This window comes from Canis lupus, chromosome 6 (assembly GCF_011100685.1).
Source record: "Canis lupus familiaris isolate Mischka breed German Shepherd chromosome 6, alternate assembly UU_Cfam_GSD_1.0, whole genome shotgun sequence".
Lineage (NCBI taxonomy): Eukaryota > Metazoa > Chordata > Mammalia > Carnivora > Canidae > Canis > Canis lupus.
In genome coordinates, this window is record NC_049227.1 from 75,454,492 (window position 1) to 75,482,005 (window position 27,514).

Genomic DNA, 27,514 nt, shown 5'->3' on the forward strand with positions numbered 1-27,514 from the left:
TTTCATTCTGTCAACAACACGCTGGAAGGACGCTGCTATCTCCTTTTTCAGATTGAGGAAATGGTTTGGAGATGTTAAGCAACTCTCCCAAATCGCATAGCTAACAGAAAGCAGAGCCGGCTTTCGAATCCAGATTTGTCTGGTTTTATAGCCTATGCGATAAATGACTCAGCTGTATGGCCTCCCTCTTGTTAATATTCATCGATTTGTCTGATTCACTGGACACTGTCAAGTGCCTGAGAACAGAGACTTCGCCTTATTTAGTCTATAAATTCTCCTGGCCTGTAGCAGCCACTCAATACGTGATGATGATGGGACAAATGGAAAAAATGAGGTTGTAATGAAGTGAAAAAGACACCTAATTTGGAATCAGAAAATTGACGTATGAATCCTGGCCTAGAGAGTTGTACCAATAGTACGTGGATTTAATCTGCGCATAAATCCTTCAGGGTGGCTGATATCTATTTTACTTTACTTTTTCATTAGCTGGGTAAGCCACTTGCTCTGAGGTCCAGAGTTTGTAGATGGTATTGAGCAAATCAAACCCCAGTGTTTTTGATGCCAGAGCCACCAAGGCAGCTGTGTTTAATGAATACTGTGTACTCTTGATGCAGTGCAACTTGTGAGCATTAAAAAAAAAAAAACAAAAAAACCTTTTCCTTTATGTGTTACTTTTAATTGTTTCCATGTTTGTCATTAGTAATAAAAATCCTTAGAAAGATTTAAAAAATACCTTTAGGGTAGACAAGAAGAAGGCGCAGCATTGTTTTTGTAATGGAAGAGAGTAGTTAACGAAAAGCAAGCGGGAGGAAGCAATAGAAACCACTGCTCTACTGTCTGGTGTCCAAAGAAGAAAAAAAAAACAAAAAAGAGTATTTAGGAAGGTGCCCTGGGGATAACAACTAAACAATGAGCAGTTTTAGCAACAAGAGGGGAATAGTAAAAATAACAAAGAAAGGAGAAAACAACGCTTCAAAAGATGCTCAGAAGTTTCAGTATAATTATCTTGCCCTCAATTGTTATTAGAGATGAAACAATATATTGGCTCTAGAATAAAAAAAAACAACAACAACAACAAAAACATAACTGCAAATCCAGAGTTAGGGCAGCCTTCAGAGTTGGTTGATCCAGAAGTTTAGCACTGCCGTCAAGGCCCGAGGCTTGTCCCGTCTTCTGCAGTCCACAGCGTTGGCCGCGTCCTATCGAGGGCATGTTCTCCTCCGGTTTTAGGGTGGTCGATAGGACAGCAGCCTCCCCCCTCCCAGCCTCGATCCCCAGGTTCACGTCCCTCTATTCAGCAGACTATGGTCCAGAAGCAGATGATCCTCCTCCTGACGTATGGTCAGAAGACCAGGAGTAGCCTCCGCTACGTCCCAATGCCTGCGTCACCTCACTTCATCTCGTCATACAGGCATTTTACCATCTCACATCATGGCAGGAAGGTCAGGGAACACAGTCTAATAAGATATTTTGAGACAAAAAGACGACATTGACAGGACTTTTATTATTCTGTATTGTTACAATGATTACATTCCATTATTCGCTATCGTTGTCAATCTCTTCTTGTTCCTAATTTATAAATTAACCTTTATCACAGGTATGTGTATATAGGAAAAAACAGAGTAGTTATGGGGTTTGGAACTCTCTGCGGTTTCAGGTATTCACTGGGTATCTTGCAGTGTATCCTCTGTTTATTATTGGAGACTAGTGTACATGTTTTTCTAGTTCACTTCTAGCTGGAGTAAGAAGTGGTGTTTTTCTATGGCTCAATCCTAAAAAATGTAGAGACTTTTTCCCAGATATCCTCAGGGAACTTCCTCTCGGAGCTCATTGCCCAGTCTGGGGTCACCTCATCATCCCGGATCCAGACACATTCTAGTATTCAGCGATAAAGTCACTCTGGGGTACCTGGGCTCCAATGCAAATCCACGTAGTGGTGAGAAGGGAAGATGGAAGAATGGACGTTGGGTAGGCAGCCAACGTTGGGTCTCATCCAACTACAGATGAGACCTATGCAGTTTAGTTGAAAGAATGTATGTGAAAGGCCCTCAAAAAGGATAAAGCCCTTGGGGCACCCGGGTGGCTCAGTGGGTTAAGTGTCCGACTCTTGATTTTGGCTCAGGTCATGATCTCTGGGTTGTGAAATCAAATCCTGCATTGGCTCCATGCTGAGTGTGGAGCCTGATTAAGATTTTCTCTCTCGGTCTCCCTCTACGCCCCACTCCCAGCTCATACAATGCACATGCACTCTCCCTCTCCCTTTCTAAAAAAAAAAAAGAAAAAATATAAAGCCCTAGACCTGCATTGTCCATTGTGGTAGCCACTAGCCACGTGTGGTTACTGGACACTTGAAATGTGATAACTCCAAACTGGGAGTGTGAAATACAAATATAAGGATAAAATACGCATCAGATTTTGAACACTATTGTACAAAAAAAAAGTAAAAAAGCCTCAACGATTTTTATATTGATTACATATGGGAATAGTATTTCAGATATATTTGGTAAATTAAAATATTTTACTAACATCAATTCTACATGTTTCTTTGCTTCTTTTTAAATTTTTTTAATTTTTTAATTTTTTTAAATAATAAATTTATTTTTTATTGGTGTTCAATTTACCAACATACAGAATAACACCCAGTGCTCTTTGCTTCTTTTAAATGTCGTTACTATAAACCTTTAAAAGCATACATGTGGCTCTCATTTGTGGCTTGAGTTATATTTCTTTTGGACAGAGCTGCATTAGGCCAATGACTTTCCAATTGCTTTAGCTAGAGAAACGATTTAAAAAAAACCTCTTTAGAGAAACAGACAAAAACAGAACCGTTCTGGTCCAGTGGGTAGGGAGCTGGAAATCCCAATAAAATCTATTCACTAATTCCTGTAAAAACATTTATGAAAATACTTATATCAAATACAGTCTAAAATGAAGTCAGTAAAAGTCCCTAAGATAGTAATAGGAATGATTTTGTAATTATTTGCTGAAGGTCTTCCCTGGGAAGCTAAATAGTGGGGTAAAAAATGCCTTAATGGAACTCACATGTTAAGGAGAGAGGGAGCTAATGGGTTTGGTTGGGATTTGGTTATCTTCTCTTAGGAATCCATAGTCTTCAGAGGAGTTTGGCTTCTGAGTCATGGGAAAAATAGATTTCGCCCTCATGTTTGCTTTCTTCTGGTTCTTATTAGTTACTGAGCTGTCGGACCAAATGGTACCAATCCAACTAAACCAACAGATGAGACAAAAGCAGCCTAAGGGGGGAAGACATGGAGGATGAACAAGTTACAAGTTTCCATTTTCCTACATCCCCTGAAATGTGAATTCAGTCTTCTTTAAACTTTCCTCAAACCTGGTACAAAATTTTAAGTGCTAACTTCAAGTGATTTTGTAAAGTCTGATTTTCTGAAAACAAAAAGCACAATCTTTTCAGAAGAACCTTTTGAAAAATAAAGCTTATCATTTATAATGTAAGTGACACATGGCACTTAATAGTTTTCCCCTGGCACATACATGGTGTAGAAAAGACTGATTGTGAAGGTGTGTCACGAGGCTGCTCTCAATGTGTTTTCTCTTAGACTCTGAAGGGTATTTTAAGTACTCCTTATAATATAGTTACAGGATACAGTCTCATATTTGTGGGCAAGAATTTCATAAGCAAGGAGCACTAGCATCCTATGTGACATTTTTACAATAATAAAAGAAATTTGACTTACTATATATCAAAAATTGATATTAATACAGACTTATTACAGACTGTATTGGTATGCATGCCTTATTTTGGGTTTGTCTTGAGGTCTATTTCTGGAAAAATTGTCATTAAATACACACCAAGAATTTTTCCTTTCTCATAGACTTAGTATGTTTTATTTTAAATATTTGCTTCTGTTGATTCTACAACGCAGCCCTCCAGCTTCTTCCAGGTTACTGCTGTAACTTCGAATGTTCTACTTAAAATCACGAGGGATAAGATGGACTTAAAATTCATTAGTACCTAAATTGAAGCTGTTATCCGGGCTAATTATAATAACAGAAAAAACAATAACAACAACACAAAGACTTGAGTAGGGATAAATATTAGTGGATTCATACATTAGATAAAAATTCTAGAATCTGGTACACCCAAATGGAAGGGAGTTACTCTTTTTTTTAAAAAAGATCTTGTTTATTTATTTGACAGAGAGAGAGAGCACAAGCAGGGGGAGCAGCAGAGGGAGAGGGAGAAGCAGGCTCCCCGTTGAGCAGGGAGCCCAGTGCAGAGCTCCATCCCAGGACCCCGGGATCATGGCTTGAGCCGAAGGGAGACACTTAATGGACTGAGCCAGCCAGGCACCCTAAGGAGTCCTCTTTCTACCATTCATCCATTCGTTAGTTAATTCAGAAATATGTATAAATTTACAATGTAATAAATTCTGGGCTAGGTCCTTCCTCAGATACACCTAAAAAGACTGAAATCATCCCTACTTTTATAGCAAAGTCTATTAAGAGAGACTGATGTTAAAAACAAGCAACAACGACAAAAACAAAACAAAACAAAACAAAAAAACAAGCAACAATATCAAATATTTCAGGGCAATAAGGGAAGTAGAGAATTTGGGGGAGTCTATATCAAAACTTATCTACTAGGCTTTTGGCAAGGGAAACACCAGAATAACTTGATATTTCAAGTCTACACAAAAACTAGGTTGAAATTAGTGAAGTAGAGGAGAGGATAAGAATTATAAGACCTAGGGATCCGCGTTTGTGAAAGTTCAGGAGCAAGATGAACCTGACACTTTTAAAGACCTCAAACAGGTTCAGGGTGATTGGAATATGGACGTGAGGGCAAGGAATGGTGAGAATTTAGGCTGTTGAGCTCGGCAGGGGCTGAGTGGTGGGTGTTCATTGAAAGCCTTTACTCAGGACAATGAGAAGTATTGAAAGAACTTTTCCAAGTGGAATAACACAGTCAACTTTCCATTTTAAGAGCATCCCCTGTAAGCAGCACGGAGGGGCCCCCGGGATGGAGGGTCATAGGTCGTGTAGTAGCCCATTGCAGTAGTTCAGACAGGAGAGGGGGGTGGTGCGGGTTTAGGGTCAGCGGGAGTGGAGGTGAGAGAAATGATAGTTTAAAACACATCGAGAAGGTAATGGGAGACTTTGTGATCGGTTGGGTGTGAGGAAGCACGGATAATGAGGTGGAATGGAGGAGAGAGACAGGCCAGGGAGAGACAGCGAGAGATGAATCAAGATGAATCCGGGATAGCTCTTAGGTTTCTGTTTCAGAGAGCTGGGTTCGCTGAAATAGGGAAGATTGGTGGAGAAGCAGCTTTGACGAAGATAAAAATGTCAATTTGGAGCCGGTTGGATTTGATGTAAGACACCTAAGCAGAGCTGGGCTTGCTGCAGGCAGCTAAATTAGTCAGTCTGGAGCTCCGAGAAGAGGTGTGGCCTGTAGCGCAAGGATGGATTTTGAGGCCGTTAGAAGAGGTCACCCGCCGGGGCTACACACAGCAAGAAAGGGAGGCAACCTCCCATTACTTAAGCTGGAACCCAAAACAATGACATTCTCAGGATGGGTAGAGAAACAGGAGCCATAAAAGAGACTGCGAAGGATCGCCCAGGTGGCAGGAAGATTAGTAAGAAATCAACCCAAACGGCAGCTTGAATACTTGGGAATATTTGGAAATGGCAACTTGGACATTTGACATCCTGAGTCTTAGGCAAGAGGTTGTTTCCAGAAAGTTTTGTAAGTGTCTAGAGGATTTCGAAAACCTTGTTGGTGGTCTTGGCCATCGCACTTCTTGAGGATTTGTGGGCACTGACGCCAGGCAAGAGTACGTTTATGAATCAATCTGAGGGGGCACCTGGGTGGCTCAGTTGCTTAAGCATCTGTCTTTGGCTCAGGCCCTGATCCCAGGGTCCCGGGATCCAGCCGCGCACCAGGCCCCCTGCTTGGCGGGGAGCCTGTTTCTGCCGCTCCCCTGGCTTATGCTCTCTCACCCTCGCTTTCTCCCGAATAAAAATAAATAAATAAAATCTTTAAAAAGGAAGAATGAATGTAAAGATAAGGAAGAGAAACAACTCTTGAGAATTCAGCTGTAACTCGTGGAGCAGTGTATGTAGGGAGATGAGAACTCCAGGGGCGTTTTTCTTCTCTCGAGGTTGGAGAAATTCAGATATGTTAATGTGATCTGAATCTGTGACTTTTTGGGAAAAAGCCAAAAGTTAAAGATAAAACAAGAAAGAGATAACTGACAAACTAAGGCCTTTGGCCTTCGTGATGGATGAGATCCGGGGCGCAGATAGAGCCCTGGAGAGATGGTCTTAGGTAGAGGATGGACACCTCTTCTGTCTGAATGAGAGGCAAGGAGGAACGTTGGCCTTAGATGCTGAGCTTGGTGGTAGGAGATGAGAGGCCCCTCAACAGGGGGTTTCCTATGGGAGGTGAAGGACGGTGGAGAGTGTGTGACGTAGCCACTGTGGTGAATGAAGGAGAGACAGAGAGGTGACTAGGGGGTGACACAAGGTCGGAAGGTCGGAGACCATGGATGGAGAGAGACCCCAACCTGCCCCTCTTCACCCAGTGCTCATCCCAAGTACCACATGTGTCTATGCGGATCCCTCGATGAGATCAAGTCCTCCCACAGCAGAGCTCCAGAAGGGAGTGTCGTTTTGACATGAGATCAAGATAAATAAGAATTTATTAGATCAGGTTAGAACCACAATCAGCCTGCATTGCGTACTGGCTGCGGCGCAGGGAAAGATTCTTCTACATGTGGTGGCTGTGCTGTCCATGAATCACAGAAGCCAGTAATTGACCACTGAACATCACATTCCCTTTAATAAAACCATAATGAATCTGATGAATCTGATGATTAACTTAAACGTTCGGATCAATTATAGAGTGTCAGACTGTTTACCTATTAGTTGCTAAATTATGCACACGTCGACTACCTAAGAATTCAAATAAATGACCGTGTGATGGTTCCAGGCTGGATCGTGACACTAACATCTTACCAATCAACTATTTAATAGTTAATATTTATTATTTATATGGATGCTTCCAGCTACTCTACATTCAATGCTTCTTTTGTAGGTGTGCAAATGATGACACATTTATTATGGAGCATTTGGGGAAGAAAATAGAAATTGCCCTAATTCCCACCTGGAGATGTCTTTAAAATTGAATTATACTATGTAATGCTCATTTGTTTTTATTTTTAACATCCTGAGTATTTCTTCGTGTTATGAAATATTTTTCAAAAATGTAATTTTAGATGGCAGCATTGAAATACATGTATGTTATGCAAATCAGTGGATGCCCCATTAATTTGAACTGTGCCCTGTGCCTTATTGTTGGCCTTTTCAGTTTTCCTAGTTTTCTTTGGACGTGAATATCCCTGCACACAAAACCTGGTCCACATCTCTGATTCCTTCTTTAATCATTTCACTACTCTTCAGAAAAAAAAAAAAATTCTTGAGGGTAGTTGACACACAGTGTTATGTTAGTTCCAAGTGTGTGATACAGTGATTGGACAAGTTTGTGTGCTGTGATTGTCACCAGTGCAGTGGATCTCTGAGTGGGTGATAGGATTCAGCATTTGGGGTTTAGGTGAAACTGTATTTTGGCAGAAAAAAAGAAAACTCTTAAATCTAAGTATTTGCAAGGATGAATGTTCTTTAAACTTGGCAGAGACGTATTTTCTAGACTTTTATCACTTGGCATCTGAGATACACAGGTTTGAAATGTAGTCAAGAGAGCTCTTCTGACATGTATCGCACAGACCTAATTTATCACCTGTAATCCAAGGAAGCAACTTGCCCCTTTCAGCCAGAATCTGAATACTTACTTAATCATCGACATTTTTTGACTGTTGTTCTAACAGAAAGGTATTTGTCTAGACGTACCATAGGGAATGGCCTCTACTGCAGCCCGGTCGCACAGAAGCCACCGTCCGTACTACCTGAAAGGAGACGGTAATTGCCAGGCACTAAATAAAGCGGTGGCGGCCTGCGGCTTCTTTTTTTTTTTTTTTTTTTTAATTTATTTTTTATTGGTGTTCAATTTACTAACATACAGAATAACCCCCAGTGCCCGTCACCCATTCACTCCCACCCCCCCTGCGGCTTCTTTATGATTTGGAGGTGCTCTGTGCGGCGATCGCGCGATGGTTCTACGTTAGCAAACATCTTTAAAGTTCAAATTTGAGGGTTTTTTTTTTTTTGGCCTTTTAAAAAATACAATCTATTGGGCAGAAATTTTTTAAAGATTTTATTTATTTATTCATGAGAGACACACAGGACAGAGGGAGAAGCAGGCACCCCATGGGGAGGGGAGCGCGATGCAGGACTCAATCCCAGGACCCCGGGGTCACGCCCTGAGCCAAAGGCAGACGCTCCACTGTGAGCCCCCCAGGTGCCCCTATTGAGCAGAAATTTAAGGAAAGCAGACATATATTTCTAGCAGTTCATTCCCTAGTATTCTGCAAGCATCCGCTGTTCCATCCCTGAACGTCAGATCATTCTCTTCTGGAAGCATACGCAATAGGGCAATAGCCTGGGGCTTGGGAAGACGTATAATTTGTGTATCGAAGACTTTAATTATTCTCACCTCATTTTAATTTTTGCAGCTGCATTACTAGATGGAGCAGATACTCAGTAAACACGTATTAATCATGTTCTGGAGAAGGGAGACGTTAAGATCCAAAGTTAGGTAACTGGTCCCCAGCCTAGACGCAGAGCTGAGTCAGATCCATGGTGGGTCTCTAACTCTTGGTCAGTGTGTTTGCCGAAGTCAGCTACTTCTAAAAAATATGTTCCCCAAAAGCTTTATGAATCCAGCCCCTTGTAGTTTTCGTTTGTCCATTTTCTAACTTCGTGACTTTCCTGCGTCCTCTGTTTTCCAAAAGACGCATTTTGGGGTTTTCCTGAAGGGAAATTTTGTCTTTTGTTTCCACCCTTTTACCTTTTGGGTTCTTCTCGTTTTCGCATTAAATCCTTGTTCACTTTTCAGCCTTGCTGCAGAACTTCGTAAAAAAAAAAAGAAAAAAACTTAACCACAGAGGTATATGGAAGGGGCCTCCTGGGCCAGCACTTTTGTTTCCTAGTGGGTTTATGAAAGCATAGAGGGTAAGTGGCTTTGCCTGAACTCACGCAGGGTGGCGGAGCCAGCAGTACAATTTATTTCTTCTGATTCTTAGTTCATCACTGTTTTGAAAAATTTTATGAAATTACATAATAGTATGATGAAATAACGCGACTTCTAGTAACCTTTTAAAAACATGTTTATGAGCTGTTTATATTCAGCTTTGAGATTCGATAAGGCAGGAGAAGCTTCTGAGACAGTGGAGTATAGAGTACTGAGATGGTTTGGGAGCCCGAGAACAGAGTTGTAACCAGACTGGCAAGACTGCAATTATTTCTTGAATCTACAGTGAAGCTTCTTCCCATGATAATCCTTCAAATTATGTCATTATGTGATTTAAAGGGCCCAGACTGGTTTCAGCGTATATTTCATAGTACATTTATCAAATGATAGAGGGCATTTCCAGTAAAGCAGGTTACTTACTCTCCCAAAGCCTAACCACGGAGGATTATGAAAAACAAAACATCGTAGATAAAAATTGGCTCTGAGGAAAATTCTCTTATACACGCACATTAGGAATAAAGTGGAAACGCTTAAAAAGCTTCCAAATGGAGCCTGAGGGCAAGTTACCAATTTTATTCCCTCCCCCGCAAGTTAATTTTTCTGGGTTTGCTCACTTATCATGTTCAATAGATATTTATGACCTATAACTCAAAGCATTTTTGAATTAAGAAGCGAGGCACTGAAGATTTTTAAACGTGTGGTTGCAAATCCTGCTGCAATAAAACAAAATCCAAAGGCAGAGTGTTAAGAACCGCCTCCCTGCGTAGCGCTGTGTACATGTACGAGGTCACGATCACTGGGGAAGAGAGAGGTCGCTTTTTACCTTTAGGTGGAGCACACTAGTTGCCCGTGACCCTCGGCAGGGACGGAGGGTTTAGGGGACGCTGAGACGGTGGTGTTCCTGGTTATGGGGGGCGGGAGGGGCTCTCTATTCCTGCTGATACGCAGGGACAATCGCGTGGAGTCTGAGGTCGCCGCTGGCCGAAGGGCTGCGTCCTGGGCCACCAGAATTAACCTTCCCGGTCCCTTGACCAGATCATGGTGAGAGGCTGTTCAGAGGAGCGGTCATGCAGAGAGCGTTCATGCATCTGCTAAGAAAAGTAGCCTCTGTGCTGCCCAAGCACCCTGGTTTTTGTTTGTCTCTTTTTCCCTGTGTGAGGAATTAAATGGAACTGATAGGAAAAATTAATTCCACCAGAAATCTGCATATTCATGCCAAAGGTTTTCTCCCAAAGTCTGAGCGTCTGAACAAGATCTGCAAAAACTGTAATTGCTGGTAAGCTCCTTAAATATAGGGAAACCAACAGATGGATGTTAATTTGCATTTATGTTCAATATTAGATGGACTTGGGAGCCCCACTTCCATCCCCGTGGACATTTGGAAATCTCAGTATCATGCTTACTGCCTGTAATTCTAGTTACTGTCCTATTGCACAGCTCATAATTTCCAGGAAAAGCTGGAGTGTCTCTCCCTGTGCGCCAGCTATTGCTTACAGAGCTTGGTCTCCTAATTTCATAATCACTGCATTGTCCATAGTGAATTATGGGAAATTACAGAGGACTAATCAACGTAGGCATATGAAACCTATATCAGCCCAATGATAATTTAAAATTATTAGCCCCATAAAAACTAATTTTAAAATAATGAAGGAGGACTGTGTAAAATGACTGAAGTCCCATTTTAATTACTAATTTTGTTAATTTTCCTGATTCTTTTTTTTTATAATTTTTTTTTTTATTTATGATAGTCACAGAGAGAGAGAGAGAGAGAGAGAGGCAGAGACACAGGCAGAGGGAGAAGCAGGCTCCATGCACCGGGAGCCCGACGTGGGATTCGATCCCAGGTCTCCAGGATCGCGCCCTGGGCCAAAGACAGGCGCCAAACCGCTGCGCCACCCAGGGATCCCAATTTTCCTGATTCTAAGTAGAAAAATTTTTATACCTTATTTTATTAAAAAAATGAAGAGTAATTTAATGAGTTTCTTTTTTAAAGATTTTATTTATGAAAGAGAGAGAGAGAGCACGAGAGTGGGGAACAGGAGCAGAGAAAGAGAGGAAATCTCAAGCAGACTCCACGCTGAGTGTTGAGCCTGACGTGGAGCTCGATCTCATGACCTTGAGGTCATGACTTCAGTGGAAATCGAGAGTCGGAGCCTTAACCAACTGGACCACGCAGGCGCCCCGAGTTTTTAGATCATTCTAGACCAGGCCCAGAGCACTTCCTGGAAGATGGTGGGCCATCAAATATGTTGAACTGTTGGATGAGGTGAGGGATTAAAAGAGCAAGATACAACCTTTCCAATAGTTTATAAAAGGGAGGATGAAAAAAAAAAAGAATTAGTAAACACATGTTTTTCTTAAAGGCAAACTGAAAATATGAATTTATACCTTTTTATCAAACACACTGAAATTTAACTGATGTTACTAGAATAGCGAGAGTTCACTTGTACATGATGCAAGTTTAGAAATTGAGGTTATTTAAGCAGGAGTTGGGATGAAGCTTACTTTTACCTTATGTTTAAAAGAAAGTTTCTTAGGGACACCTGGTGGCTCAGCAGTTGAGCATCTGCCTTGGGCCGAGGGTGTGATCCTGGAGTCCCGGGATCGAGTCCTGCATTGGGCTCCCTGCATGGAGCCTGCTTCTCCCTCTGCCTGTGTCTCTGCCTCTCTCTCTGTGTCTCTCATGAATAAATAAATAAAATCTTAAAAAAAAAAAAAAGAAAGTTTCTTAAGAAAGTGAACAAAGTAAACGGGCTTGCTGAGATGTTTTATGTCTGAGAGTCAGTAAATCATTTTCAAGCATCGGCCTCCTCCCTGTGCCCTCTCCACGTCTGCTGGGAGCCCAGTGTCTCCTGTTGTTCCCTAACAGATTAGTAGCCACGTATGGCCTAACACGAGACCGAGTTCTCTTACAGTTGTGTTAGGGGCTTAACGTGGATCCCACTGGCTTAAAATCGAGGTGTCCACGGGGCTGCATTCCTTTCTGGAAGCTCTGAAGGAGACCCGGAGACTTGGTTCTTTCCCTTTTTCGGTTTCTGGAAGCCGTCTCCACTCCTTAATTCAACTCGTGGGTCCCGTCCCGTGTGTTGGGTCTGGAGTGTTGTACGCCTCTGGCCGTGCTCCTGCCCACAGAGCTCCCTCTTACCGCAGCTGCACAAAAGCCTCAGGGTTTAAGGACCTACGTGATGACACTGAGCTCACCCAGGTCACCCAGGGAAGTCTCCCCACATCAAGGGTGAATCGCATCAGCAGGGGGCCTTTTTGTCACGTGTGATGACATAGGCACAGGTCCCAGGGGCTGAGTCGTGGATGCCTTTGGCGGCCACCTGTGTGCACCCCGAGAGTGGCATTCTGTTCACAGGACTGAGACCCAGCATCAGAATATCCTGATGTACATTTACTTAGTTTTTTTAGATTGGCATATGATAATTCGTATTTATTAATGAAGGCAGTTATCTTCAGCTTCCTTTAAAGAAAAGCCTTTCATTCATTGCTGCAAGTGGTTTTAAGTACACACAGTTTTTAAAAATAATTTAATGCTCGTTTAATGGTAAGTTATTGTCTCATAATAATAATTCCGTTGCCTTCCACAAGTCTATGTATTTCACATAATTTAATTATAATAACTATATAGCTTTACGTACATAAACTATCTATATTCTGCCTTCACCTAATGCTTACATGTACTACTATATAAATAGGCCATATTTTACTAAGCTTTGCTCCTGATGTTAGAGATTTATGTGTTTACAGTTTCTTACAAGTGTAGATAATGCTTTGCTGAACATTGACTTATTTATACAGTTGTTTTTACTTTTACTGAATAAATCCCTTGGAAAAAATCCCTTTGGAAGAAGTTAGAATAAGAATATATGACTGCAGGTTGCCTTCCCACTCCCTTGTTCTTATCTGTTTATAGAACCATAATTTTGTTCAGGTAGTAGGTGGTACGGTGGTCAAGGACCATGGTGTAAGCCCCGGGGATGAATTTGTCCTCTAAGTGAAACCTGGAAATTTCTGTGTCCTTTGCCAGTGATTGGATTAAGAATCTGTGGGCCAATTTTGTCCAAAAAGACCAGGTTGAAATTTTTTATCTTTTTTTAAGATTTTATTTATTTATTCATGAGAGACACAGAGAGAGAGGCAGAGACACAGGCTGAGGGAGAAGCAGGCTCCATGCAGGGAGCCCGAGGTGGGACTTGATCCCGGGACCCCAGGGTCACACCCTGAGCCAAAGAGAGATGCTCAACTGCTGAGCCACCCAGGCGTCCCTAAGTTGAAGTTTTCATAGCTGGAATCTAGTTAGGATGCTGAATCTGTGATGTGATGACATCTGTGTCACCATCTGGGTGTCTATTATCGCTGCGATTCAGATGAGTGGAGTTGCCGAACCAGGATGAAGTTGGAATATGAGCAAAAGGCATCGAAGAGGATGAGGCCAAAGAAAGATTGGAAGATAACTGGCATGTGGGGCCAGGATGACTGTATAATAAGCAAGTGCCGTTGTGGGATTCTGGGCTTGTGGTCTGGGGTGCTTTGTTCATTCAGGGATAGTGACTTCTATTTGTGTGACCTAAGGACAGACATCCAAGTAAGTGCAGGCCTCAAGAGAGATCTTGGGTTCAATAGAACGTACCATGAGCAACATATGCAAGCCCCGTATATAATCCTACATTTTCTGGTAGTGACATTTTTTAAAAAGTAAAAAAAAAAAAAAAAAAGGAAGCGATGCTGATTTTAATAATACATTTTTCGATACAACATATCAAAAATATTATCATTTCATTATATAATAATTATATCTTCCAACATCTCAATTTGTTCCAGCCACATTTCAAGTGCTTAATAGTTGTGCACCATTAGAAAGGTGAATTTAGGAGCCAGTTATAACGTCAGCGCCTTTCTTTGCTTGCAAATGTGAACCCGTGTTTGGCTTTGGGGTGTTTCTGTTTTGTTGGTTGGTTGGTATTGTGAGTGCCACTGTAATGAACAGCTATATATACAGCTCCTGGTGCAGGAGTTCAGGATGGAATATACCTGGGAGTAGGACTGCGGGCAGGTAACAGATGAAATGTGCTCATTGTATTTTCCAGGCAGGTTGCTCCAGTTCACGTCCCAGCTAGTGGTGTGTGAAAGAGCCCTTATTGCTCCACATCCATACTAACATTTGGAAAAGTCTCATTTCTTCAGTTTTGTCAAATTAGTGGGTGTAAAATGACTTCTTGTTTTCTCACAATTTGCATTTTTCCGATTATTAACGAGCTTCAAAACCTCTCAGATGTCTGTGAAACTTCATTTTTTGCTCCTATAGAAATCACACATATTTTTTCATTAAATATATTAATACATGGTACGTATCATATATTCATATATGCATCATATATTTTTTCACAAATATGTATTGAGCACTATCTATTAAGTATTGGTCTAAGTATTGGGAATATACTAATAGTGGGAGGAAAAATGGTCCCAAATCCTGCCCTCCAGGAATTTACAGTCTAGTGTGCATACATGGTGAGGAGGGAGAGACAAAAACAAAAAGAAGCCAAGCACCGTATGTCAAGGACTGTTAGTAAACCTCGTTTGCGTCTGGCTCAGCCATTTCACATCGAGGTTTAACTTGGCTTCTGTGGTTGTATAAAGGAGACAGTAATAATACTGTCCTCACTGTTTATTCTGTGCATGTGAAGAGCTTGACACAGTCCTGGCAAGTTGTAAGGATTCAGAAAATGCTCGCAAGAAGTATTATTTTCCCCTCTTTGCTTCTACTTTTTTTCTGTAATTTTTTTTTCAAATAGAACTACTGACGTTTAAGATTAAATATGTTTTGGTTTGTTGAAGTGTTGGCTCTCATCAGGGTGTCAACCCTATTGGTAATTTCTACGACAAGACAGATGACTTTGGCTACTTTTGAGATGTGTTTTTGAGATTTCAAGCTTCTTAAGCCCCAATGACCAAGAGCCCGAGAACATGCACTTTTATAAAAAGCTGCATCATAGGGACGCCTGGCTGGCTCAGGGGCTGAGCATCTCCCTTGGGCTCAGGGCGTGACCCTGGGGTCCCGGGATCGAGTCCTGCATTGGGCTCCCCGCAGGGAGCCTGCTTCTCCCTCAGCCTGTGTCTCTGCCTCTCTGTGTGTGTCTCTCAGTAATAAATAAATAAAAATCTTAAAAAAAAAATCTGCATCATGTCAAATGCCGAAAATGTGGGAAAATCTCTAGGAATGTCTTGTATTAATTCAGGGCTATGTCCCGTGAGTATAAAGTTTGTCTGAATCAATCATTTCCATCTAACAACCAACTTACTGTAGACTTTGTGCAAAGGACTGCATAGAGGAGATGCATGTGACCTTGTTAATGTTTGGAACAATTCTTTGTCCCTCTTTCTTAGATAATGATGTTGAAAATGATCTTCAATCAGACATCAGTCGAGCACTGCAAGACTCACACCGAAAAGCTGAAAGAATGCAACTTCTTCTTAATAGCTGTTCGCCTGGCTTCACTGAACCAGATCTTGGATCCCTGGGTTTATCTGCTGCTAAGAAAGATCCTTCTTCGAAAGTTTTGTCAGGTAGCAAATGCTGTCTCCAGCTGCTCTAATGATGGACAGAAAGGGCAGCCTATCTCATTATCCAATGAAATTATACAGACAGGAGCATGAAAGAGAATTCCTAATCAACTTGCATGTCCACAGCTTTTGGCAACAAGTAGCCGTAAACTTTACTGTGAATTTAGGCATCTCTGGCATGCCGCTGTTTGTGCATTGAAGGAGAATTTTTGATGCAATGCTGAATGGTCTCAGAAGCATAGATAATCCCCTATGTGCCAAAAGTATTGAAACACAAACAGAGGAAAATATATTAATATTTTCCAGTCCAGTGTTTTGGGGTCTCTGCCATTTGTAGCCGAATATGTGATTATTTATGAGATGAAAACTTTTTTTTTTTTTTTTTTTTTTTTTACAAATGATCTTGGTCTGCGGTAGAGATGAGTTGGGCAAAGTTAACCATCCGGTGTTACTGAGTACACGGGGGATTGAATTCATTGATCATCGAAGATAGGCAAAAATTTGTCTCTGTTCAAAGACCTTGGTCTTCTGCATTTTCTTTCTTCCTTCTTCTTTCTTTCTTTCTTTCTTTCTTTCTTTCTTTCTTTCTTTCTTTCTTTCTTTCTTTCTTTCTTTCTTTCTTTCTTTCTTCTCCATGTCATTAGGATTAAAAAAAACGTATACTATATCCATAATATTCAGTGGTACTGATGTATATATTGCTCAATACATAAATTATCTGCTGAACTTACGAAGTGTAAGTTTTGGTTGTGCTGGTAATTAGGTTTGCTCATTATCTAAATAAGAGCCAATTCCTTGTATGTGAAATATGACAGGATTTGTGACTATCCAAATGACTAAGTATTCTCCTTTCTGAATACATTTTTAATTCCTAAAAGCCTGGATGAGATTCATAAATCTGATCATGAGAGTCAGTGAAGTGATTTTTCAAAATGCTATTTACGAACTGATTTGTGAACTAACTATAGGTGCTTTGGTTAATTATCTTCCCTGATTGTTCCACCAGAAGTATTCTCTAGTCTTTTGGATATTTAAATACTAACTCTGATTCCAGGACCAATAAATATTTTGAAGGTTCCATGAAGACTTTCCATAGTTTGACCTATTTATAGAATAAGAAAATTAATAGTATCGACCCCTTGCAGCACTTTCTCTCTTCTCTCTTCAAAGTAGCTCTGTATATAAATATTTATTAATATTAATATGTTTTTCTTAAACTCTACATGTGTACAAACCTTCATAGTTAAGTTTGATATCTTTTTAGCACAAGCAGATTATTATACTAAGTTTCGAGAGTTGCACTTAAGAAAACCTCCCCAACAAACTTAACAATCTTTTAAGTGAGGCCTACACAAAATGCTCTTTGTATTCTTTGGAGCATTCATTTTGCAAACTCGTTAACATTTTCTCACAAAGATTTTTAATTTACAGCTTATGTTACTGCATTCCTAAAGTTTTCAAAAATTTGAGACTTATTTTATACATCTTTGTAGTAGCTACTCTTTCCCCTGTGTTTCGTAGGCATTTAAGGAATAATTGATTTTAACAAGTATCATATATCTACTAGGTTAATATATAAATCATCCTAGGTCAGTTAAGAATAATCAATTTATTATTATAATTATGAAATACTATGTCAAACTGAGTGAGAAAACAGGGTCTGCTGAGAGTGTTTATGTAAATTCACGATGGTTCCACTGGCCTACATTTTAGAAAAAATGATGATACCTAATACTCAGCCCTGTCGTAAAAGCTCTCTGCACTATAGAATTGGGTTATCCCACAGGCCACCTTATGAAGAATTAGACACAACTACCTCCTTTTCCCAGAAAAAAAGTGCACTTAAATTACCTTACAGTAAAGAGGCTTGACCTCTTGAATGGTCCTCTGGTCCCAGGTCATAATCAGATAGATTATGACACACACAGCATGGATTTAAGGGTGTGAGTGTGATTCGTTTCTCCCTCCAGCACCTAGTACAACACCTGAACTATAGGAAGTGTTCAGTACTTATTCAATGAATGAATGAATAAATGGCTGCTAAAACGCACGCACATCAGTGAGGTGCTTGCCATATGATTGAAGGCCTGCATGCCATTAAAGTCCACCCAACTGATAAAGTGAATGATCTCTGCTTATTTAATTACAAAAATATGAATTTATCTTCAAGTGTGTAGTATCGTATTGCTGTGCCACAAAGTGCTTTATGTGTATTAATAATTTAAGGGACTGATACTTCCAAATGGTAATGGAGATTACTGTCAAAGAAATAACCACTTTTCATCAAAACACAGAAATGCATAAAGACAAAAACAGCCTGAAACTTATCCTGAAGTACAAAATACGTTTCTGCCCAGGAATACATGGCAGGAGTGGACAAATGGCAGTTTTTCAACAAGTTTGAAAAGGCAGTGGAGAAGGGAAAATTATGCAAATGGCATGTGTTTTGTTACCATTTGTTCGTCTGGGGAAAACCTGATAAGAAATATAAGTCCCAAATGATTTCAGCCTTTGGGATGATAGATTTGGGAGATGTCGTACAGAGGCCCTTGACGTGGTCAGGAGGGGGACATCTGAAGTCACAGCAGAAGACTTTATGTTTCCAAGTTTAAGCTTATTGGCCTTTAAATTCATTCTCATATACTTTGTGTATCTATGTATATGTCTGAGCAGGAAAAGAAGACGTGTGCATAAATTATGACAATAAATTATGACAATTCTTAACTTGACAACATTGGTTAAAAAAAAAGAGAGGCCTAGGGAAGCCACGTGGGAAGAAGTGAGTGAGTACAATGTCGAAATTTAGGTACAATCAGCTGTTGTAGATTTTACATAGCAGTGCTGATATTCTAAATGATGACTTTAGACAGCTGTGCTGTGTCCTAGAAGGAAATGATGACATGCTATTCAATAAGAATATTTGACTTTTCAAATAAAATCAGTGTAGCGCATATCTCAAAACTATTTTAGATGGAAGAAATAAAACGTATTATCTTAAGATTTACCAAATTTGCCTGATGCTGTACACCTAGATATTTTAAGTAAATGTGTTTAATCATGACAGATTTAAATGATGATGAGTCCAAAAGTGCGCATGTATTTCTACTTCACACTCCTTTATTATATTAAAGATCTCTCGATTGTGTGATAGAATAAATTGTGGAAGCTCGTGGAAAAGTTAACTGTAGGAGACCCTGGGACCACGATGCCATCGAGTGATGGACCAACTAGAAACTCTCAATGCAAAACAGTGTTTCTAAAAGGTGGTCAATCTGTGGCGATATTCTAACAATAGATTTTCAAATGAATTAGACCTTTTATTCACTTATGCTTTTTATATATCTCTTGGCCTTGAGTCCTAATTTGTGATTAACTTTCAATTTTCCCATGTCAATAGTAACTTAATGGTTCTTTTCTACTAGGATTAAGTAGAGACAGAAAGTGAGAAAATTTCTATTGTTGAAATTTTAGGCACATATATTCTTGCTTACTTTTTTAAATACTTTGACCCCAAAAGCTTCTCTCAAAATAAACAGGATACCAGAAGATGAGTGACACACAAAGACTGCAGAGTATTTAATCCTACAAACATATTAAAAGCTTAATGTGGAAAAATTAAAATTTCTGTGATTTACCCATGTGAAAAGTTTAGACCATCACCTATGCCAAATCTTTAGAGATGTTGTTTATTGCTGTTTTGTGCTCTCATGTCTCAAAAACTGCTAAAATCGATGTTTAAATAAATGTGCAGAATTGTTCAATGAATGAGATTATATCAATTCGAAAGTGAAGAATATTCAATACTGTGGCTACGTCCAGAGGGCTATCATCTGAGTTGCAATAAAATTCCAATAAGAGGTGACACACATCTGTGATGTTTCCTAACATCGATTTTGATAAAGCCAATTTATAAATTTGAAAATCAACCTAAAACTCACATGCACATTCGTTACAGAGCTGTATCAGTTCAGTATTCTAAGACAACTAATTGGTGATGATTACATATTGGGCATGAAACAGAGAATTAGGGAAAATTTTAAAATTAAAACTCCATTAGATTGGCATCATTTATATAGGCGGTGTTTTTATAAGAAAATTTATAGTCAGCTGAATTACTCCCACCCAAAAGGTTTCAATTTTATTAGGAATTCGTATCTATACTTATCAGTAAAATCTTTTACATGTCTTCTTCCTTGAATGCCTTTTTTTGGGTTAAGTCCACCTTGAATAAAACTGGAGAAAGCAAAAAGAATAGCGCAGAGTGGCCTTATTCTCAGAGTGACAAAGGGAACACTGAGACTATGCCTATTTCAGAAAGACCTTCCCCAAGTCTAGAATCAAGGCAATTTTTTTTTTTTTTTACAAAGAGATCAACAATTCATGTTAAAGTCAGATGGAACGATACCTTCAAAACAGGCTACGTAACATCTCCTTTCCCACTTGTCCCTGTTCTCTATTCTTTTAAAGAGCAAAAGAGCACAGAGTTTTTATTTTACATATTCTCTATTCTATAATTCCTAAAACGAGGATTCTATTTAAAGGTTTATAATTTGCGCAAGTTGAATTGTAAACCATTACATTATGATTACCATAAACTGAGTACTGTTTGATTCTCTGGAAAAACAATTCAATCAGATATATACGATAGTCATTTATATATCACTCGTTTTCTTTACTGAGAATGAAAACTCATTTCCAGAAGTTTTAAATCCATCCGTTTAATATTATCAACAACTCAAATATTTACTGGATTACATATTTCTTCATTAGGAATGAGACTGTGGTGCCAAACCCTTTGCTTCCAACCTGTTTATTCATTTTCTCAACAGAGTGGAAAGTAACAGAAATATTTACTGTTGGTGGAACTGGGATTGTTTTTAAGAGGATAGAGAACAGCTTTGTATTTCTAGCACGCTTATGCCTTAATATATGAAGCAGACCTGACTCTGGTTTTTAGGATAAATCAGCTTTGATGGAATCATTTTATTATAGGAGTAAAGATAAGATGGAAACAGATCATCCTGAGGAACAAAACCAAACTTTTCAAGCTTTTTGAGCATTTTGGAGATGACTCCAACTTTAAGGTTACTTTCAAAAGTGCGGCTCTTAAATTCTTTCATCAATTGCTTTAGAAACAGAGTATTTTGGCCTTTTAATGAAAGTGAATTGGATATCGAGACAAAAGGTAGCCCATCGCCAAAACTTAATAGTTATTTGAAAATGGTTTCTTTATATGTTTTCTGTTTGTGTGGAAGTCAACGCTGTAATATTAAGCAGAGAAAAATGCATATGACGCATCGACTCACTCCAGTGTTCTTTCAACTCCTGCAGAGGTACTTGTGTGGAGCAGGCAAGGGACGGGGGTGGAGAACATAGTGTCGTGGAGGGAACCGTGTACATTTCCGACTTGTTAAAATTCTTCATCCTTTTAAGCCATTCCGCAGAATCAAAGAGAGGGAGGGACCACATTCATCTTTATACACGTGAATGTCAGTAGGACAAAGCAAGGAGTGGCCCGTATTCTTTTCTGTAGGATCAGGTGTTGAGTTCCCTCAAGTCGTCACTGACTGCTACATGCTCTCCCTCCCATACATATGTGTGGAATTTGTATGAAATATTTTACTTTCTCCCTCTTCTTTTACCAAATGTGTACGTATCAATAGCAAAAAGTTGAACATCGCTTTACACAAACAGGTTAAAACTAGGCACAGATTGTCATCATCTGTTTATAATAAATGAGCATAAGTATCATTCACGTGGTGTATTTAAGTAAGAACTGAAATCGTGGGCACTTTCATCAGTAAAGTAAAGCTCAGCAGAGAAGGCATATGTCTCTCCATCTTTCCCATTCAGCATCCTATCCCTACACACTTGGTTAAGTGGGAAGTTATACTTTTGTCATCTCTATGTAAAGTTGTTTTTTTTTTTTTTTGAGGTATCCTAAGTGTAGTTAAACACATCTTCCAATATATTTTAAAGGCGGGTCTTCAGTATTGTGGAGACAGAGAGTAAAAGAGACTTTGAAAACTACATCAAAACCTTGATGACATTCAAGTCATAGCTAGTCTCTGTATTTAATAAATGTATGTTTTTCATGTTGTGTTTGTCAATGGAAAATAAAGTTGAATGTTCTGAAATGTCCCTGTCTTTTTTTCCTGAAGCCAACTCGTGTCAGGAATATTTTATTTATAATTGTGTTAAACATTTTGCTGAAATCCTACTTGACACGCTTTGTCAAATAACAGCACAATGTCATGTTGTGCTACCTGGATGATGATACCATTTTGTTTTACGTCCCGTAAGTGTGTACAGTACACGTCATCACTGACTTGCTGTAGATCCGATGTGCTCTTTGCCCATTTTCAACATGATATCTATTCGTATTATAATCCCAGATTTTTGGGTTTTGATACAAATGCACATTTATCAATTATTCTCAATTCAGTCAATCCTTTTTTTTTTTTTTTTCAGATTCTAGTATAATCTATAGGCAGCCAACCAAGGAATTTTCCTGGTTTGTAGTCAGTCTCGTTGATAGATTTGTACCTAGGTATGGGTATGAGCTGATTACTGGCAGAGACAAACGCTGGACTGCCTGCGTTTATACCCTATTCTATGTACCCCTTCAGGCCAATCTACCCCTTCCTTCTTTACTGAAGGGAGGTGTTCTGCAGAACATAGGTGGCTAAGCCAAGCTCAATAAAAGTAGCACATCAGGCTTTCCCTTCTTCCTCCTAAGAAAAGGTATTAGGGAGAGCTCTGACCATGGTTTCTCCATGGGCTCCAAGGCTCCGAACCAGATCTTATGGTCCCTATGGTCTTTGCTTCATAGCATCAGCTGAATATCATGGTGGCATTTCTGGTCTACAGAAGGTAGAACCTACATGCCGTACAATGAGGCACTGCACAGTTTCAGGTCCTTGGAGAACATGAGCTCAAAAATATCCTTAGAAAAAAAAATATCCTTAGATATTCTTCGGGGGTTGTTGTGCTCACCCATCACCATTTTGAGCAAATCAGTTTGGAGGCTGGATACTCAGAATCCAAGCCAGTCCTCTGGGCTTGTTCTTTCCTTCAACATGTATTTGTTGTTGTACCTACTCTGTGCCAAGCATTCCGATGGGAGTTAAGACTCACGGATTTTTTTTTTTTTCTAAAATATCAGTTTTCAGTGAATGGTAGGGAATAGGAGATAATTTGATCAGGGTTGGTAACAGAGTAAGCATATAGGAGAGTTGATGCTAAAATAGGAAATCATTTCCTGTAGAAGATGACGGTTAACCTGCATTTTGGAGAAAGGAATGAGTATTAGTTGGGAAGGGGAGGGCACATTAGGATACTTTTTCATTTCATGCTGTCCCAAATTATAATTTCCAAGGCATTCAAACTAACTTCTAGTGGCCCTCTGAGAAGTATAGGTCGAAATAGAGCATATAATCTCTCAGAATGGGCCAAAGGCATGGCCTTGGGGCAGGATTTCTCCACTTCAGCCCCTTGGCTTATTGGGCCAAATAATTCTTTGTTATGGGGGCTGTCCTGTGCATTGCAGGCTGTTTAACAGTATCCCTGGCCTCTACCCACCAGATGATGGTAATACTTTACTAGCTGTGATGATCAGAAATGCTCCCAGACAGGGACGCCTGAGTGGCTCAGTGGTTGAGCATCTGCCTTTGGCTCAGGGCGTGACCCTGGGGTCCCGGGATCGAAGCCCACATCGGGCTCCCTGCATGGAGCATGCTTCTCCCTTTGCCTGTGTGTCTGCCTCTCTCTGTGTCTCTCGTGAATAAATAAATAAAATCCTTAAAAAGAAAAAGAAATGTTCTCAGATGTTGCTAAATACACTATGGAGGATCTGATTACTCCCAGTTGAGAACCTCTGCCTTAGAGCAAGGGCCATGGCCTTTGAGAGGGTGCTTTGCAGCACAAAGCCATCTGTGAGATCTTGGATCTGAAAGGCACCACCCTGGCATTCCCCGAAGCAGCAGGCCCTAGAATGCCAGTTGGTGTCTGACTGCACAAAAATGTGGCACTACCACTACAACAATGCCTGGATCACCACGGGCCCATATCCACTTCTGTAATCACATAAACCTATTCACAAATGAGGAGGTACAGTTTCTTAGAAAGTATCATCTTTCTATTGATGTCTCCAATCCCTATTTTGTTCTTGATAAGAGGCCCTGGGGTTATATGTCTCTCAAAGGGTTATCTAAAGGGAATGAGCCCGTTTCTCCCAGGATGTTTAAAAATCGGTTGTAATTCCTCTTAAGTTCACATTTCCACACAGGTGCCTCAGTAGGAGAGAACTGATTTAGCAAATTCTGTCTTTTATGGGGGTTTTGCACATTTGGTTTGTGTAACAGAGCTCCAGCAGCTTTATCTAATCTGAAAGATGATTTTTGTCAAAGAGCCGTCCAGCTCTGGGCAAACGTCTCTTTACTGGCCTGTTTTTCTGATGTCATGCCAGTCTGCAGAACCTCAAGCATTGAGCTGTTACCACACATTTTGGAGACAAAGTTCAACTCACGTAGGTCTCCGTAACTAAAACTTAAGTCTCTGGTTTGTATGGTATGGGAAGTTGAAAAACTTAAACTCCAAATCTGACCCCAAAAAGTTAGAACAAGAATTTTCCTTGGTCTACTGTAAATTTCTGAGGCCAAGTACGGCAGGTCTACGGATAATCAGTGTTCATGCCTAACAGTTTTTAAAAGAAGTCTTTTTGAATATAATATACAAGGTTGTTTGAATTGGACTTTGAAAAGAACACTGGAAGAACCCAGTTCTGAAACAGTCACCACCAACTGGGGCTCTTCAAATTAGATCTAACTGGAATATACCTGGTGGGACACTGGTTTTTAATCACTGGGGGATCGGGCCTCCTCGGGCAACCGGGTGAAAGGTATGGATCCTTTCCTCGAAGAGAGGATAGAGAATTTTTTTCCAGTCGCAGAGACTGTACAGCCCTCCTGAATTTTGTCTGTGGACGTCTTGGAAATTGATGGACACAGGTTAGGAATTCTCCATGCCAGAGAGTCTTGATGATTCGCGGAAACTCATGACCTTCCGTGTTTGGTTAGAAGCTAAAATCCAAAACTGGAGCTTAAGTCAACTAACTACTTCCCTGTGAATGTGAACATTCCCGACATCTCGTTATAGGCCCGTAATAGTAAAGCAATATAACCAGGGATAGAATCATTAAAAGAGGAGCTGCAATCATTTTTAAAAATTGTCATCATGGGACACCTGAGGGGCTCAGTGGTGGAGAGTCTGCCTTGGGCTCAGGGCGTGACCCCGGGGGTCCCAGGATCCAGTCCTGCCTCAGGCTCCCTACAGGGAGCCTGCTTCTCCCTCTGCCTGTGTCTCTGCCTCTCTCTCTGGGTCTCTCATGAATAAATAAATAAAATCTTTAAAAAAAATAAAAAATAAAAATTACCATCACAGTGGAGAAAAGAAAAATAACACAGTCCCAACAAGCAGAGGGACAGTATAGGCTACTCACCAAACGCAGGTCGAAAGTAAAAGTACTCTTTTTTTTTTTTTTATTTAAAATTAGGAGTAATTCAGTGATGCATTTGCCTTACAACAAAGAGCTTGTTTCGGTTTTCCCTTGTGCTGACCCAGCAAGAGAGATTTAAAACGAAGCTATTTAAAAGTCAATTAAAAAAAAAAAACATCACCCCACCTGAAGAATGCAGTCTCTTACACAGGGACGGTCTAGGCGGTCAGAATGCCACTTCCTGTGCTGACCCTGTTGGAGGGATTCATCCTAATGCCCGCGTCTGCATGTGCTATGTCTTTGCCTTGCAACTCGGAAGGGAGGCAGCAAGGGTGACCTTATCATCGATCCTCTGCCCCCGAGGATGCAAGGCATACACTTACAGATCTTCTTACTAATGCAAAATTAATGATGCTTTACGCCAACACTTAAAGCTTTTAGTAAAATGCTGTCTTGATGTTTATAGTTTGTGTTTCTCTACAGGGAAAAGTCTGGAGCGATTAATGACATTTATCTTTGCATTGTTCTAGCCTTATTGAGGAAGATGGAAATGAGATCTCAAAGCACTGAAGCATTTGTCTGTTGGAAACAGCTCTTTGATACCAAGCCATCCTCCATTCGGATGTGTTACAGGACTTGGCCCGTGCGCAGCGTGCATAATGCTGCAGGTGGATTTTCATGAATCAGTGGTTTGGAGTCTTCTCCCTCAGAAGATCCATGAAAAGCCACTTTTAGAGGAAAAGCTATTTAAATTTATTTTCAACATTCCATGATTTAAACCTTTTTTTTTTTTTTTTTTTTTTTTTTTTTTGCGGGGGCGGGGGGGAGAGGATCTAATGTTTTTAAGGATGATAGGGACAAAATTAGTTTTTACTTCGAAATTCTTGGAGAAATAATATTGACTTATTCCCAAGAGAAACCATTGTCTTAAATGTTGTGCAGCCCTAATTAGGTATGCATGGCCTTTATCCTCATCCCAGATTGTCTCCTCACTAAAGCAATTTTGAATATTCCTGTTAGACTATTCCTTCAGCAGAGTTTTTCATTGAAAGATGAGATACGTAATATGTTAATTTTCTTAATTAGTATAGACCACTGCTAAGATGTTATATGTTTAATTTAAAATATTTTAAAGATATTTTAAACAAAATCACCTCATCAAAATGCTCTATAAAATTTTTAGGGGTCATAATGCAAAAGAAAAATTTCCAACATTGGGAAAGAAGTCAGAACACGTATGCCCAGTTATCTGATTTGCTATTCCCTGGTTATTTGTGCTTGACAATTCAGTGAGCCACTCCGCACTTGCATTTTCTCATCAGTGCAACATTATTAGGATTAAATAAGGCAACGAAGACGAGGACACTTTTGAAAGCACTGTATAAGTGGTCGATGGTTAATTTATTTTATTATGCTCATTTCATTGACGGAACAACATTAAAAATTAATTATTATATTATCATCTTAAGCGACTATAGCCCAGTCTTGTGAATTTAGTGTTGGGCATTCACCAGAACACACAAATAGTGTTAGAGAACTGGTTCTGGTCCCACATAGGGTGTGTGTGTTTGAGAAAGATACACAGCTTCTTCTAAGTTCAGTTGCCTCATCTGTATGATCAGGGTTGGCCTATCTGTGTGGTATCTTCTAACCGAAAAACGTGATTCTCCTGCCTCTCTGGAATGTCATGTCTTTTGAATCTTGAAAAATAGCTCGTAGGAGACAGATAGCAAGGCCCAGAAAAAGTTTGTTCCTTTTTTTTCTCTAAAGAGAATTTTTAGGTGGCTCTTCTTCTCCTTTGAGATCGTTCTCTTGTCTCAACCAAATCACAAGATCCTTGAATACAGGAGCCACGTCTTCCACTTGTTAAGGTTTTCTGGCTGCTTTTCCCTTGGCTCCTCATCCAAACTATCAAATCCTAGTTTTTGTTGTTACGGGCTGGGTCTTATTTACTTCTTTATTTTTGGTTCCATAAATATCAGGACGATTAGGTCGTGTAGATTTTCATACACTTGGGTTTATCAGCATGTGCGTGCGTGTGTGTGTGAGACGTCCATAATATCTCAATTGTGCATTCCTTTTTTCAAAAATTTTATCAAGTGTTTAATTTTAATTCCAGTGTAGTTAACATACGGTGTCATATTAGTGTCAGGTGTACAATGCAGTGACTCCACACTTCTGTGCGTCATCCAGTGCTCATCGTAAGTGTACTCTTCAATCCCCTGCACCTGTTTCACCCATCGCCCCCACGACCTCCCCTCTGGTGACCATCAGTATGTTCTCCATAGTGAAGAGTCTGTTTCTTGGTTTGTGTCTCTTCTTTT

The 27,514-nt window shown here is 40.0% G+C and overlaps 1 protein-coding gene across 4 annotated transcripts in view; it reads left to right on the top strand.

The window, feature by feature from the left end:
• The window catches only part of PTGER3 (prostaglandin E receptor 3), a 178,584-nt gene that overhangs the window by 17,074 nt on the left and 133,996 nt on the right, over positions 1-27,514 (top strand). For all 4 annotated transcript variants that reach the window (XR_005361412.1, XM_038541662.1, XM_038541661.1 and 1 more), the window contains exon 2: positions 15,518-15,697. Coding sequence is in view for 3 of the 4 variants with exons in the window: in XM_038541662.1 (XP_038397590.1) it covers positions 15,518-15,697 (180 nt within the window). In the remaining variant the exon portion in view is untranslated. The remainder of the gene's footprint in view (positions 1-15,517; positions 15,698-27,514) is intronic.